At 44.5% G+C, this 15,956-nt stretch overlaps 1 protein-coding gene across 2 annotated transcripts in view; it reads left to right on the forward strand.

The window, feature by feature from the left end:
* The first annotated feature begins 276 nt into the window (after window positions 1-276).
* Window positions 277-15,956, forward strand: part of ADAMTSL1 (ADAMTS like 1) — a 478,676-nt gene continuing 462,996 nt past the window's right edge. For both annotated transcript variants that reach the window (XM_053371804.1, XM_053371807.1), the window contains exon 1: window positions 277-795. In XM_053371804.1, coding sequence (XP_053227779.1) covers window positions 700-795 — 96 coding nt within the window. In that variant the 5' untranslated portion in view covers window positions 277-699. The remainder of the gene's footprint in view (window positions 796-15,956) is intronic.

A 15,956-nucleotide genomic window follows, 5' to 3' on the forward strand; every position in this document is an offset into this window, starting at 1 on the left:
TTCTGCTCGGATAGACGACGCGCGCAGGATCGCCGCGTGAGCTTGCGCTTTTGCGCGCGCGTCGAGGCGCCCGCCGGCTGCGCTCCGGTTCCGACTTGGCGAAGTGGGCGCGCGCTTGTGCGGACGCCCCCGGCGGGTCCGGCGCGCCGAGGAATCCCCTCAGGGGAAAGCAGCGGTGTCTCTTTAAGGCGGGGAAGGTAGGGCGAGGCCCTTCTCCCCACACCGACGCCAGCCCGCCAACCCGCCCGCCCGCCCGCTCGGCGAAAACTCCTCACAAATTGAGGAGCCAAGTGCCTCGAGGGAGCCCGGCGCCTGAAACCCTGAGGCGGAGAAGCCGGCGTCGAAAGCAGCCCGCGGCTCCCCTCAGCCGTCCACCGAGGAAGGGAGGAGGGAGGAGCAGCAGCAGGAGCCGCGGCCCCGCCACCCGCTCCTGCCCCGCCGAGCTCCTCCGTTTCGCTCGCCCCCTTCGCCCATGTCCCGCTCAAGCAAGCAAGCGCCCCGTCGCGGAGCTCCCCGGGGACGCCTGGCTGCGCAGCGAGGAGCCGCGGACGGGGCGAGCCTCTTCAGGAGGGATTAAGCGGGAGGTGGAGCGGACGAGAGGGGGGGCGACCGAGCCGGGCGCGGAGCTTGCGCGCCTCCTCCTCCTCCTCCTCGCGCACTTTGTTTTTCCCGCCCTCGCAGCTGAGGAGGACGAGGGCCATGGCAGCGCCGGCGGGGCAGCAGCGCGCCTGGAGTTTAGTCGCCGCGCCCGTGTTCTTCTCCGTCAGCTGGTGGCTCCTGTGCTCGGCTCCCCAGGTAAGAGAAGCCGCGTCCCGTCTCCCTCTCCTCCTCTTCCTCTCCCTTCTTCCCTCTGTTTCTCCCTTCGGCTAGGTTGTTAGCGCGGGGAGCCCCCTGTCGGGCGAGCGACAGGTGGACACGCACGTGTGGATGCGCGCGGGCGCGGAGCAGGGGTTGCCTGAGGCCAGCAGAGGCTCCTGCGCGCACGGGTGAGCTTTCGGGAAAGACGTCTCTGTGTGAGTAAGAGGGGCTGGGATGCGTTTCTTGCCTGTAACTGCCCTTGCTTGCTTGCTACTGATCAGTGCCTGATTTACGTATAAGCTAAATAAGCTATAGCTTAGGACCCCACTCTCTTGGGCCCCCCAAAAAAATTTAAAGGGGAAAAAACCTGGATGTACATTTCCAACATATAAGATAAAAAACAAATAGAATAAAACCTACATACAGCAACAGTGTTTTGTGTTGTGAAGGCTCCTATTTGTTATGTGCAAATGGCTTTAGATACCTATGATGTCCATAAATTACCATATAACATCTATTCAACACAAAAAACAGAGACAAATTGTTGTGGACAAACGACAGCTGGACATATAAAGGGCCCCATTACATTCCGTAGCTTAGGGCCTCATCAAACTGAAATCCGGCCCTGGGGTCCCTCTTAAAGTGAGGGATCTCTTTGACCCCATACCTTCCCGCTGGAGCGCTACCTATTTATCTACTTGCACTATGACGTGCTTTCGAACTGCTAGGTTGGCAGGAGCTGGGACCGAGCAATAGGAACTCACCCTGTCACGGGGATTCGAACCACCGACCTTCTGATCGGCAAGTCCTAGGCTCTGTGGTTTAACCCACAGCACCACCCACGTCCCTAGCACTACCTGCGTTCCTGTGCCTGATTTACCTATAAGCTAAACAAGCTATAGCTTAGGATCCCTCTCTCTTGGGGGCTCCAAAAAAAATGTAAAGGAAAAAAAACTGGGTGTATATTTCCAACATCTAAGATAAAAAACAAATAAAATAAAACGTACATACAGCAACAGTGTTTTTTGTTGTGTCGGCTCCTATTTGTTATGTGCATATGGCTTTAGATACCTATGAGGTCCATAAATTCCATATAGCATATATTCAACACAAAAAACAGTGACAAATTGTTGTGGACACAGGACAGCTAGACATATAAAGGGCCCCATTACATTCCATAGCTTAGGGCCTCATCAAACTGAAATCCGGCCCTGGGGTCCCTCTTAAAGTGAGGGATCTCTTTGACCCCATACTGCTATGCACTGTCAGGCATGAGTGTAGCCACGGGGGGAAGGTTTTATGGGGGGGGGACACAAAACTGAGTTACCTGCTACGCAATTGGTCAGTTAGTTAAGTATTTTTATTTATTTACTTGGTTTGGGGGGCAGCTGCCTCCCCAGCTATGCCCATGGTATCAGGAGTTGTAATAATAGGCAGGGGTGCCAGCTTGAATAAAATGTTGGAGGGCCACGCAAGCTCCGCACTGCATAATCGATCACATAATGCAGTGCACACACACAATTTCAATAGAAATACCCATCAACTTTTTTGGGAGGGTGAGCTCCTCAAATATATTTTTTTTTTGGGGGGTGAAGGTCCATTGGCCCCTAGGAGTTGGCTCCTATGATAGAGAGTGTCTTGGGAACCTGAAGTTTGGGACAGGACAAGATTTGCTGCATCTCTGGTGGCTTCAAAAACTGTGTGCTTTTGCTTCTCAGGATGACTCCAAGCTGAGACTGACAGGTGTCATTTGCTTTTAGGAGATGGTTCTTAAAGTTGTTTTAAAATAGCTGACCTTTTCGTTCCAGGACATGGCATTTCCAGGGAGCTTTGAACTATCAGAACATGACATGCGAACTTCAAGGAAGTGTCCTCTTCTTTGGACTTGTGGACCACCCCTTTGGTTTCTTGCAGAGATTCTAATAAGGGGTTAATTTCTGCTGTGTACAGTGTCTTCTTCTCTGGTGTTTACAGAGGAGTTTTAGAGACTCTGTCCAGTTCCTGCATCTTGGTTTCTGAGTGCAAATAAGTGATAGCAAAGTTGTTGGTTTTTAATTTTGAAAACTGGCTTTCTGTCTGTATGTGTTTAATGCCTGAATTCAGGATATGGTTATCCTCTTCAGTAAGAAGCAGAAGTTTCAAAACCTGCAGAATCTGGTGTAGAATTTCAGGGAAGCTTGCCACTTTTCTCTGCTGCAAATGGGTGTTGAGGATAGAGCTGTATGTCCATCTCACTTGAGCGAATTTAGCAAAGCAGGTAAATTACCTTCTCTTTAGACCCAGCAAGGGCTGAAGTGGCTGGAAAGTGGAAGGGAAGAAACAGGACTCGTTTTGTGTCTAGCAGCTAACAGCAGAAATTGAAACTGATGTCGAAAACAGGAGGTGTTGCCAGATTAGCTGGTTTTCTTTGGAAACAATGAAACCTGAAAATTTCAAAAATAAACATTTTAAAAATATAAACACATTTCAATGCCACTTCACTTTTCCCAGTGTCATTGAAAATGTTTTATTATTCAATATGCCAAAAGTACCTATATCTTGGTGGGTTGCGCCAGGCTGGATTATGCCAGCATCCTCTGAATTTCAAATACAGTCTTTGCAAATGCCACTGTGTAAATGGAGATGGGCTGCTTTCTCTGCCTGTACCACAAGAATCATAAATTTGGCGTATCCCAGTCCCCAGAGTTCCAAAATAAAACCCTAGTGTGAATTCTGCCAGATTCTATTTTTGTCCATTGTTTTAAATATAGGTCACATTCTTTTCCTAGAAGTACACCAATAGATTGCTGACTCTGCCATCTTAATGATAAAATGTCACTGATGATAAAAGTCATACAGTAGGCCTGCAACTTATGTGGGGCTACGTTCTGGGGATCATGTGTATAGCCAAAATTGAGTAAAGTCAAAACCCATTGGGTTCAATGGTGGGTGGGATTGTCAAAGTCATTTTCCCCAGAACCCCTTTTCCGTTTCTGCCCCTTTTTAATTTTAAAAAATATTTTTGCCACTTGTGTAAAGCTGAAAGCACACACAGTTCTAAAACCTTTCTTGGATAGTTTGCCAGTTTGTCTGCAATAATAACAGCTAAAACCTAAAAATTCAGTATACTGAACAATTGCATTTATCAGCAAGCCACGATTGCATTTTGGTGCACAGGTTAATAAATGGAAATTGAATGTTGGAGGGGAGGTTAGTAGAGTTGTTAAGAATGCAGTGTTGCATGGCTAGTGACATGATTGATTTTCTAGCTTTGAGTCTGAATTGCTCCATATTACATGGAAGTAGGTTTCCAAGCTCTTTTACAAGGAATTCTGTCTTAATTTTGGACCCAAGATATGAGCCCCCTGGTACTGCATTGACTCTAGGTCTAAAGTCAGTTTAGAGTCAGTTTATCCCACTGATGATAAAAGTCAGCCAAGCCTACATTGTATCTGCTTCAGTGTTTTCCTGTTTTTTCTTAACAACAAATACAGTTGTCAACAAAACTGAGAAAAAACTAGCGAAAAGGCACAAACATTTGTAAAAACTATGAAACACTGACTTTGAATAACGAACAGTGAAAGAATGCACAGTAAAGCTATGCTGTTGATGCCTTAAATGAACCACCCCAGTTCTGCCACCAGAAAACCTTCACCGTGCAGTAATTTACCAAGGAAAACCAGGTAAAAATATATACATTTTTAAACTTTAATATATAAGGACACAAATAGATGTCCTGTCCCTCTGGGGGTCAACCAAGGGGGCATGGGTTACAGCAGATCTCCTTCTTTGCTGGTGGAGAGGAGGTGCACCCTCACCTGCCTTCCTGTAACACCTGTGGAAAGGTATATCACTCTTAGTGCTCCAAGAGCAGAGAGAGAGAAGGGAGCACATTGGGGGAAGGCTTTGCATTTGCTGAATCCAAAGCCCCCTCTTCCTTGGACACATCCCTGGAATAGTGGGAAAGTCCTAGAGCTGGCATACTGGTTTTTCTTTCATGGGGAACCAGTGAGAGGAAAAAATATTAAAGAAAGGGATGGAGTGGCACAGGATGGTCAAAAGAAGGCAAAGAGCTGCCCTTTCCCCTTCTACCTTTCTAGCACAAGCTCCGCAGGAGTCAATTGAAATAAACCTAATATTATTATTATTTAAAAAATTAAAATATAGGTGTGGGGACCAAACCCCTGCTCAACATGGATAAAGTGCTCTATTCCTGTTGTCTCTAGTTCAGGCAACCCCAAACTCAGCCCTCCAGCTGTTTTGGGACTACAATTCCCATCATCCCTGACCACTGCTGTTAGCTAGGGATGATGGGAATTGTAGTCCCAAAACATCTGGAGGGCCAGGTTTGGGCATGCTTCTGCCATGGAATGTCCTATACCTACCCCACATCGGGTTGTCCAGCTATAAAGTACTGGAGAGCAAGTTCAACAGTTACAAAGCAGGGCCTTCTCTGTATTGGCATCCCATATTGTTGTCATGTATCTTAAAGGTAAAGGATCCCCGACAGTTAAGTCCAGTCGCGAACGACTCAGGGGTTGAGGTGCTCATCTCGCTTTACTGGCCGAGAGAGCTGGTGTTTGTCTGCAGTTTTTCCGAGTCATGTGGCCAGCATGACTAAGCCACTTCTGGCGAAATCAGAGCAGCACACGGAAACACAGTTTACCTTCCCGCCAAAGTGGTACCTATTTATCTACTTGCACTTTGATGTGCTTTCGAACTGCTAGGTGGGCAGGAGCAGGGACCGAGCAATGGGAGCTCACCGCGTCAAGGGGATTCGAACCGCCGACCTCCCTATCCGCAAGCCCAAGGCTCAGTGGTTTAACCACAGTGTGTCCCGCGTCCCCCCTCATGTATCTTAGGGGGTACCAAATCATTATACACAGCAGCAGGGTCTCCTGAGAACTCTCTCTTTTTAATGATCAGCCAAGTAGAAGAAAAGCTCAACTCCATATCACGTTTGCTGAGGCAAACAGAAAAATCACTGTTCTGCAAGTAGGTACCGGTACTGCTGTTGAAAACATCTATATACAAAAATATTTATATGCAAGGCTGTTGTCACTCTGTAGTCTGTGTGGCTTCCAAATGATGGCAAGGGGCAGGCAGGTAAGTGGAACAGCAGTGTGGATGGGCAGGCTGCCCATGCAAACTGTTTAATAGAAGTAGGGGGCACTTCAGAGCATGGTTTTACCAAACTGCTCTCTGAAGCAGCCCTCTCTCATTTAAAAGGGGTTGGGGCAAGGTGTGGAAGTGGTTTGGGGGGGTTGGTGAGGTGTAAAATAACAGGTATAAAGGGAGGAGGGGTTGGCTTGAGGTGGGGGAAGGCGGTATCAGCAAAGGGAAAGGTGAGCGGGGTGGCAGTCCCTAGTTTGTATTAGTTGCATTTGAGCGAAATTTGTCATTGTTTCTGCCACGCCCCAATTACAATGCATACAGCCTGGTAAAGATGAAGTACAGTGGTAGCTCGGGTTACAGACGCTTCAGGTTACAGACTCCACTAACCCAGAAATAGTACCTTGGGTTAAGAACTTTGCTCCAGGATGAGAACAGAAATAACGCGGCGGCAGCGTGAGGCCCCATTAGCTAAAGTGGTACCTCAGGCTAAGAACAGTTTCAGGTTAAGAACGGACCTCCGGAACGAATTAAGTTCTTAACCTGAGGTACCCCTTGGTTTACAAACTTAATCCGTTCTGGAAGTCTGTTCTTAAACCAAAGCATTTTTAAACCAAGGTGTGCTTTCCCATAGCAGCAGGGACGCAATTTACAAATGGAACACTCTCAACAGGAAGCGAAACATGTTCTGCTTCCAAGGCAAAGTTCACAAACCAAAACACCTACTTCCGGGTTTGCAGCGTTCTTAATCCAAGTTGTTCATAAACTAAGCTGTTCTTAAACCAAGGTAACACTGTAGTAATCAGTGTGACAACTGTGTTTGTCTTGAGAGACAGCAAAGGGTTATGAAAATCTGAGATCGCGCTCATGTCACATAACAGCAGTTCACCCAGCCCCTGAGATCAACAAAGGCAAACTTCTTCTTGTTGTAGTGCCAGCAGGTGCAGATTGCTATACAGTGATGTGAGTCTTCTCTGTAGAGGTGCTCCAGCTGTGAAATTCACTCCGCCTGGAGGTACAATTGGTCCCTACACTATTGGGCTTCTCGCATTAGGTTAAGATGGTACCTGTTAACCCAGGCCTTTGATAAAGCTTAACTTTCAGCCATGTCTTCCTCACAGGGTTGTTGTGTGATAAAACAGAAGGTGGGGGGGGGACATATGCTGCATTGACTTTCTTAGAGGAAAGACAAGATACAAGTGTTAGCCATATATATAAAAATATATATCTAGTGCAGTCATTCTGGGGGCAGGAGAGCCCCATAATTTTTCTCTTGTTCTGTTTGTGGAGGCTCTGCACAATCTGGTTTTTAAATTGAAAGGGGAATTGTGATTCCTAAATAGGGGCTATTTGGATGTAAGGTTTACTTTCCCTAATAAAACGCACTGCACATCTAAAAGATGAAGTTAGTTTTATAATCCCAGGGAAGTGAAGGTTGCATGCTATTTATTATAAACTGTGCAGGCTGCAGTAAATATTATGGGCCGTGATTCTTAGTTATCCTCTTGTGAGGAGGAATTTTTTTTCTTCCAGGGTATCAAGTACTCCTGTAGTCTCTCCTGTTTTGTTTTCAAATGAGTTTTTCATTTCTTGAAAGCAGAATGTTGAGCTGGGTTGTGTCATTGTGTTTCCCATGGGTATAATTTACACGTACTTGATGTCATTTTAGTATTCTCTACAAGGTAGTTCCCTCTGCTTAGTCATGGAATCTCCGCTGCCCAGATGTTGCTTCAGGGAAATGGATCATAGCTTAGCTTGGGGGGGGCCTGTAAAATATCCTGCAGATGCAATGGAGCACAAACAAATCTAATTTAATTAACTTTTCTTGTTTTCTTAAAACTGAAAGTGAAGCTAGTATGAGAACCCGCCCTTCCTGGTTACTCTTATTTGTTTTCGAGTCATCTCCAGATTATTATTATTTTAAAAAACATAATTAAATCTGATCGCTTTGATATACTTCTTAATGTAAGGTTACACTTCTTGAGAATAGTGTCGGATTGCATGGGCGAAATGCCACATCTTAAGTAGTAAGATGTGAAAAGGTAGTAAAACATGACCACTCTGCCTGGTTGCTAACTGCATCATCAAAATATGTTTAGATTTTTTTTAAAAAAATGTATTACTGTGCTGCTAGGACAGTTGGAAGCCTGTGAGCATGGTAGGCCTTAAAAGAGGGTGGTTGGAATCTGCGGCTGTCCGGTTTTGCTAGAGTCTAGCTCCTTTCATCCCCAGTGGACGTGCTCACTGGGGCTGCTGGAAACTGGAGTTGGAGAACACCAGGGAGGCTGCAGGTTCTGAACCTTAAAATCTCAAATCGATAGTTGGCTGGTGGGTAAGGTAGAGGCAGTTCTCATTTGTATGGCCAAAAACTTTAATTAGTGCGGCTAAAATGTCACATTTGTTCACTTTTAAAATCTGCTTTTGGTTTTTGCAGTGTGCAATTAAAAACACAAATACTTAACTTTCCTTCTGACAACGGGTGGTAGCCTTCCTTTGGGAAAATAGCAAACACTTGGTTCAGCATGGAGTTTGAAAACTTCGGTTGCATTCTTCAGAAAGGAAAGGGTTTGCTCTGAGCTGTCTTAAGTGCTGAAGAAGAAACAGCTGGTGCACAGCTGGGTCATGCTACCTGACCGTCAAGAATACCTCTGTTTCAACCTATGTAAATATGAGACTTTTATTGTTGGAGAAGTTTGTGTGTGTTGTGTGTGTGTGTGTGTGTGTGTGTGTGTGTGTGTGAGAGAGAGAGAGAGAGAGAGAGAGAGAGAGATGGTGTATTAATTTTTTTGTCTAGATTCTGGTACTTTTTGAGTTAAAGGTAAAGGTAAAGGGACCCCTGACCATTAGGTCCAGTCGTGACTGACTCTGGGGTTGCATGCTCATCTCGCTCTATAGGCCGAGGGAGCCAGCGTACAGCATCCGGGTCATGTGGCCAGCATGACTAAGCCGCTTCTGGCAAACCAGAGCAGCACACGGAAACGCCGTTTACCTTCCCGCCGGAGTGGTACCTATTTATCTACTTGCACTTTGACGTGCTTTCGAACTGCTAGGTTGGCAGGAGCAGGGACTGAGGAACGGGAGCTCACCCCGTCGCAGGGATTCGAACCGCCGACCTTCTGATCGGCAAGTCCTAGGCTCTGTGGTTTAACCCACAGCGCCACCCACATCCCACACTTTTTGAGTTAGCGCTGTGTTAAAAAGCAGGAAAGTTCATCTGTGAGCAGGCTTCTACAAATAATGCTCATCGTAACAAGTGTGGCACTGCCACTCTGGTGAGAGTGAGTGGAAAGCCTTCCTCCCAACTGTGACATACCAGAGGCAGGTGGAGGTCATCCATGCAGCTTCAATGTTGGAAGGAAAGCTGGGGAAGGTGTTTGCAAGCATGCTCTCTACCTCGATTTTCCACATGCCGCTGAGCCCTAGCTGCCTGTAATGACTGAAACAATCGCCTCCTTTTTTTAATGACAAGAAGAGGAGAAAAAGAGATGAAGGGGTCTCTAAGCCTCTCCTATGAACATGGGCTAAAGCCTGAATAGCCTGCTCCTCCCTTTCCCACAAGAAATGTTGCCAGAGATTCCTTTGCTGTTGGGTGGAGATTATTGACGTCATACAGCTGGCAGGTGAAATGAGCACAGTTTTTGGCTTGAGTAAGTAGGACCAGCCAAAAAACTCCAAGTGCATGTAGGTACATACAATTGAGATTACAAGCATAGAAAACTAAGGAGGTTTTTTTGTGTTTTTAGAGTGAGTAAGCAGGAACTTCAGGATTGAATAAAGCCAGGTAGAGTGAATGGTCACTGAATGCCCTGTGTCCATGTAGTCTTCTTCGGTGGCTCAATGTGCATTGAGGATTGTGCTCAATGCTAATCACTGGGAATATTGTTGACAGGATCAGCAGGACTGAGTCACAAAATGCTTGTCATCTTCAAGAACCATCCCCCGCCACTACAGAATTTTGAATGTCTGTATTAAAGTTAAAATACCTTTCTGTAACTTTTGATGCCAGGTGCAGCTAATCACTTCCAAGGAGTAAGACACGCATGTTCAGTGGTTTCATAGGTGAGGTGCCGCTACTATTCTTATCTGTTGCAGCAGTTTCTACAACAGTAGATAACTTTGTCTTTTAACATACAGTGGTACCTCTGGTTGCGAACGGGATCCATTCCGGAGGCTCGTTCGCAACATGAAAAGAGTGCAACCTGCAGTGGCGCACCTGTGCATGCGCGGGTTGCGATTCGCCACTTCTGCGCATGCGCACGACATCGTTTTGTGCTTCTGTGCATGTGCGAGTGGCGAAACCCGGAAGTAACCCTTTCCAGACAAAGTTGTGTATAGAGCCAGTGTGGTGTAGTGGTTAAGAGCGTTGGACTTGTAATCTGGTGAACCGGGTTCGCTTCTCCGCTTCTCCACATGCAACTGATGGGTGACCTTGGGCTAGTCACACTTCTCTGAAGTCTGTCAGCCCCACTCACCTCACAGAGTGTTTGTTGTGGGGGAGGAAGGGAAAGGAGAATGTTAGCCGCTTTGAGACTCCTTCGGGTAGTGATAAAGCGGAATATCAAATCCAAACTCTTCTTCTTCTTCTTCTTCTTCTGTGCTTAGACATTATTTGTACATAAAGGTATGCATGTCATTGTTGCTTTACACAAAATGCTATGTTTGCGTTAGCAGTGATGCAAGCCCAAGCCTTGTCCCCATGTTTCTTTTTTATAAGGTGTACAAACTGGAGTACAGAGAACACATTCCTGGTCATTTGTGAGAGTCTCTTTTGTAACCAGTCTTTTATTCAATGAGACATTTTTAAAATCTCTTCTATTTTTTCAAATGTTTTAATTCTGGATTGTGCAGTGTTCATACTTCACCTACTCGTTAAGGAAGAAGCTATAGTTGTGGGCAATTGCTTGGATAGGAAAATAATACACAGGCTGTGCAGAATACTTATTACGTACTTTTATTAATAATGTACTTAACAGGGAATTTAGGGTGTCATATCTCCCATGGACATAATGGATGCAGTCCTGTTCTGAAGGATATCCCATTTTTGCTGTCTTCCCCTCTTTAGCCAACCTTGACTATTGTGGTACTTTGGACAAGTTCCTTCTTCACCATATCATTCAGGGAATTGTGCTGTTTGGCCAAAAGCAGAGCAAAGAGCCTAGTGTGTCAGGATAAATGACAAAGCAAGCAACTATTGAGATAAGCACAAGGATAGCTATCCAGTTATGCACAGTTTATGTATTAAAAGTTTGCACAAAAAATGGGTCATGTGTTTGGTTCCTAAGAATGAAGTCAACTCTGAGAATGAGCCTATCACACATGTGGCGGTTGAAAAAGCTCTTATTGATCCTTCAAAGCCTTGAAGCAGAGCTTAGTATGACAGATATGATGAATCACAAAGGAACTATTGGCTCAGAAGGAACATATGGAGCTTGTATTTGGACCTTGGAGGCTAGAGTAATGAAGAGCAAGTCACAGATGGAGACTATCTGGACAGCTCCCCAAGGAAAAACTGCAAAGAAGGTTTGGGGGTGATAGAGTACTGTCAATAGCCCTGTAAATGAATATTGATGTACATTCCTTTCCTGTATTTGTTGAGGGTGGAATGGAACTGAACCATGGTGCTGCCTGACGAGAAAAGCCATCAGCCAATCATGGGATGATGGGTAATTTGCTATTTTAACATTTTAAACTTGGAGCAGATGTTGTATTCTTGACAAAGACAGATGGAGCACCTTCAATTGATGTATCTGCCGTTTTACTCCCACCGCTATTCTCATACAAGGCAGTCTACAATTCTTACTCCTAACGCGGCATTGCAAAGTTACAGTACAATGAGTTTGCAATGTCAAGTACCAGGTGAGAAAAATCGACCCATTATTTAACTTGTCTGTTTGACAAATGTATCAAGCAAAGACCACACAGATGGAAATGTGTGATTTGGCATTGCCATGGTTAAGGAGATAAAAAAAAAATAAAGCGTGAACTTGCTTAAGAGTGCTGTTGCAGTTATGGTGTGATCCCCAAAGCCCCATTTCAAATCTTACTTTGGGCAAGTAGTGATTCTTTTGTGCTCAGTTCCCTGGGTGTGATATAGAAAAAAATAAAACTGGTCTTGCTTCCACAGTTGTTGTAAAGAATAGTCAGGTAAAGATAAAACATGCACAGATTACTTGAAGTTTGAAAAAGAAGTAGACCTGACAAGGAAAAGAACTATCAGAATAGTCTAGGCTTGATTTTTCTTAATGTTATTCAGGATTTCTCTAAGTGTTGCTTTGAATCCCCTTCTTTGGAGGAATAGATAACTGAATGGATGTAGCTACAGATACTGATAAAAATGTAGTTTGTGCAGGATGTCTTTTTATAATTTTTGATTTAATAAATTTGCATATGACTAAAATAATGGTACCACAGGATAAATCATTTTTATTTATTGGATTATGTCTTGAGAGGCATCATCCTTAGAGAGAAGGGCGATGGAATGCGACCTGCAACCCACATATTTTTTTATAAGTCCACATATTAAAATAATTAACAGTTTCATAAAACTGTACAGCCTGGTTCACTAAGGACATCTTTTCATGAAAAGGCTTTAACTGATTTATAGTTAGGCTAACTAGTGTCACAGCCTTAACTTTCCCCGTTATAACTGAGACTTCCATGTAACCCTCATGCTTTGATGCTCCTTAACATCTTGAACGTGGGTGGCGCTGTGGGTTAAACCACAGAGCCTAGGGCTTGCTGATCAGAAGGTCGGCGGTTCGAATCCCCGCGACGGGGTGAGCTCCCGTTCCTCGGTCCCTGCTCCTGCCAACCTAGCAGTTTGAAAGCACATCAAAGTGCAAATAGATAAATAGGTACCACTCCGTCGGGAAGGTAAATGGCGTTTCCGTGCGCTGCTCTGGTTCACCAGAAGCAGCTTAGTCATGCTGGCCACAAGACCTGGAAACTGTACGCCGGCTCCCTCGGCCAATAAAGCGAGATGAGCGCCGCAACTCCAGAGTCGGCCACGACTGGACCTAATGGTCAGGGGTCCCTTTACCTTTACCTAACATCTTGAAAATCAAGAGAGGCGTGAATATATAGTTCTCATGTTTAGCAAGGAATCATTGCTTTGAATTGGAGCGATGACAGCCACAACTTATAGAATCTTAAGTTGAAAAGGGACCTTGTGGGGGCCTCTAGTCCATCCCAAATGAGTGCAGTGTAAGATGAAACTAAAGCTCCCTGACATACAATATCCAGGAAAGAGCCCAATCGCTATGTGCTTCAGTGCTGCTGAATTATCTTAAAACCTGCTATTAATTCAGTTAAAATAGCAACACTTCATACTTTGCTTTCAGCTATTAGGAGCTTTAGGACCAGTTTTCTCTTTCCTCCTGGGATAACTCCATAAAACCTTGTTGCTGCAGTTTGAGCCTTTACTGGTGTATTTTATTCACTGGGGTTACAAACCTGTGATCACTGCAGATGGTGACAGCAGCCACGAAATTAAAAAATGCCTGCTTCTTGGGAGAAAAGCAATGACAAACCTAGACAGCATCTTCAAAAGCAGAGACATCACCTTGCCAACAAAGGTCCGTATAGTTAAAGCTGTTTTCCCAGTAGTGATGTATGGAAGTGAGAGCTGGACCACAAAGAAGGCTGATCGCCGAAGAATTGATGCTTTTGAATTATGGTGCTGGAGGAGACTCTTGAGAGTCCCGTGGACTGCAAGAAGATCAAACCTATCCATTCTTAAGGAAATCAGCCCTGAGGGCTCACTGGAAGGACAGATCCTGAAGCTGAGACTCCAGTACTTTGGCCACCTCATGAGAAGAGAAGACTCCCTGGAAAAGACCCTGATGTTGGGAAAGATGGAGGGCACAAGGAGAAGGGGACAACAGAGGACGAGATGGTTGGACAGTGTTCTCGAAGCTACCAGCATGAGTCTGACCAAACTGCGGGAGGCAGTGGAAGACAGGAGTGCCTGGCGTGCTCTGGTCCATGGGGTCACGAAGAGTCGGACACAACTAAACGACTAAACAACATCACAAACCTGTACCACCTAACCTGGGAACATGCCACATTGAACTCCACAGGATATGCTTTTGAGTAGACATGCATAGGACTGTAAAGGAGGAACTGGAAAAAAAGCTTTTTCAAAATAAATAAATAAATCTAATGATTTAGAAATGTCCCCATGGAGGCCTGGTAGTGTGTTTGCGTTTTTCAGCTATACAAAAATTTGTTCTCAACCAATGAAATGTTAATTTCAGTATTGCCTATTGGTCTGTTGGGTTTTCTTTCTTCAAAAGCTAATGTTAATTATTTGGCTCATCTATTTTGCCATTGGTCAGAATCCCTGTGTTGTAAAACATGTGCTGCTACTTCCAAAAGAGCAGTTGATTAAGTCTTTTTTAGCAAAAACAAAAGTGACTTGTTGACCCTTAAAGGCTAACGAAGAAATTTATTATGGCATAGACTTTCATGGAATCATAGAATTGTAGAGTTGGTGGGACCCCAAGAGTCATCTAGACCAACCCCCTGCAATCCAGGAATCTCAGCTATAGCACCCAAGACAGATGGCTATCCAACCTCTGCAATGAAGGAGAGTCCACAACTTCCCATGGGAGTCCATTACACTGCCAAACAGCTCTTGTTGTTCTAGCCAGCTGGACAGCTGCTGCAAGAAGCAACAGATCTATATAGCATGACAGCTGCTGTTCCTTTAAAGAAACCAGCATATTGCTAGATCTTCCATCTTCTATGGTAGAACAACAGCTTGGGGGTCTGGTTTAAAAAATATTTGAAGTGTAAATAAAAAGTTATCCTTAAAAGGTTTTTGTTTTTGTTTTGGTGCTCATCAATGCCTGTAGCTGTTTATTTTGTATCAGATTATTTTCAACTGGTGTTACTTTGTTGTTCCATTCAGTTGCATTGTGCATGGTGATTGGGTAAGGGTCTAAGGGAAGGTAGCATTTGCTGGAGTGAAAAATGGTCATTTATTTAGCAGCAGCCTGTTTATTATATGTTAAATGGTGGGGAAATGCTATGGTGCCCAGGTCTCTGGCAAATAATGAGTGACAGTTGCCCCATCTCTTGGCTCCCACCTCCCAAAAACCCATATGCTTGAAGTCAGCTAATATTTCATATATAGTTCACCTTCATTGTGGTTAGAATCCATAGTGCATCTTTAAATAGGTACATCCCAGTGTTAATTGAATTTATATGTCATGGAGACCAATGGGACAAATTTGTGATGACAGATAACACTTAGGACAACCTTGAGTCTACAGCTGTTTTCAGACTACGATTTCCACCATCCCTGACCACTGGTCTTGCTAGCTAGGGATGATGGGCGTTGTAGTCCAAAAATAGCTGCAGACCCAGGATTGAGAAACAGTGACTTGGGGCCTTGCTAGAGCACTAAGACTAGATGCATCCATAACTTTGTTTCTATGCCATTCTTTGCAACAAAATGAGAGTGGAGATGTCCCTAAAAATGTGTTCCTCCTCACTTTGTATGTAGATAGTCAGGCTTCCTCCTTTCTCTGTGATGCTGTCTGCAAATAGTGCAAACCTTCGAAATTCATACACAGAACCTGACCTTTTATGGACATACTAATGTGTCCTGTGTGTATTTAATCTTTTGAAGAAGAAACTCTCATGTAGGCACTATTGGCAAAGGAATACAAGTGTGAGTCAGAAAGCTTAAAATGGAGAGTTATCTCTTTTTTCAGAAGGGAGGAGTGCTAAATGAGCATTTGTTTCCTGACAGTTACAGATCTCCTGTTTCTTGACAAACTGCTTGTGATCCCGCACACTTGACTATTAGTTCAAATGAATTCCCTGCAACACTCCCCACCCAACACACATGCACACACATCAAATATACAACAATTATATTATATTTGTAAATATTTATATTGTATAAATATGAACTAAGGGAAAGAATAAAACAAAATTTGTGTGCCAAACAGTGGCAAATAATTTCCTATGAAATATTTTCCTGTAATCAGTTCATCCTATGCTTGGACTTGAGAGTATTTCAAAGCCTCCTTTTCACTGAGGATGCAATGCTTTTATAC

This window comes from Podarcis raffonei, chromosome 17 (genome assembly GCF_027172205.1).
Source record: "Podarcis raffonei isolate rPodRaf1 chromosome 17, rPodRaf1.pri, whole genome shotgun sequence".
In the NCBI taxonomy this organism is placed as follows: domain Eukaryota; kingdom Metazoa; phylum Chordata; class Lepidosauria; order Squamata; family Lacertidae; genus Podarcis; species Podarcis raffonei.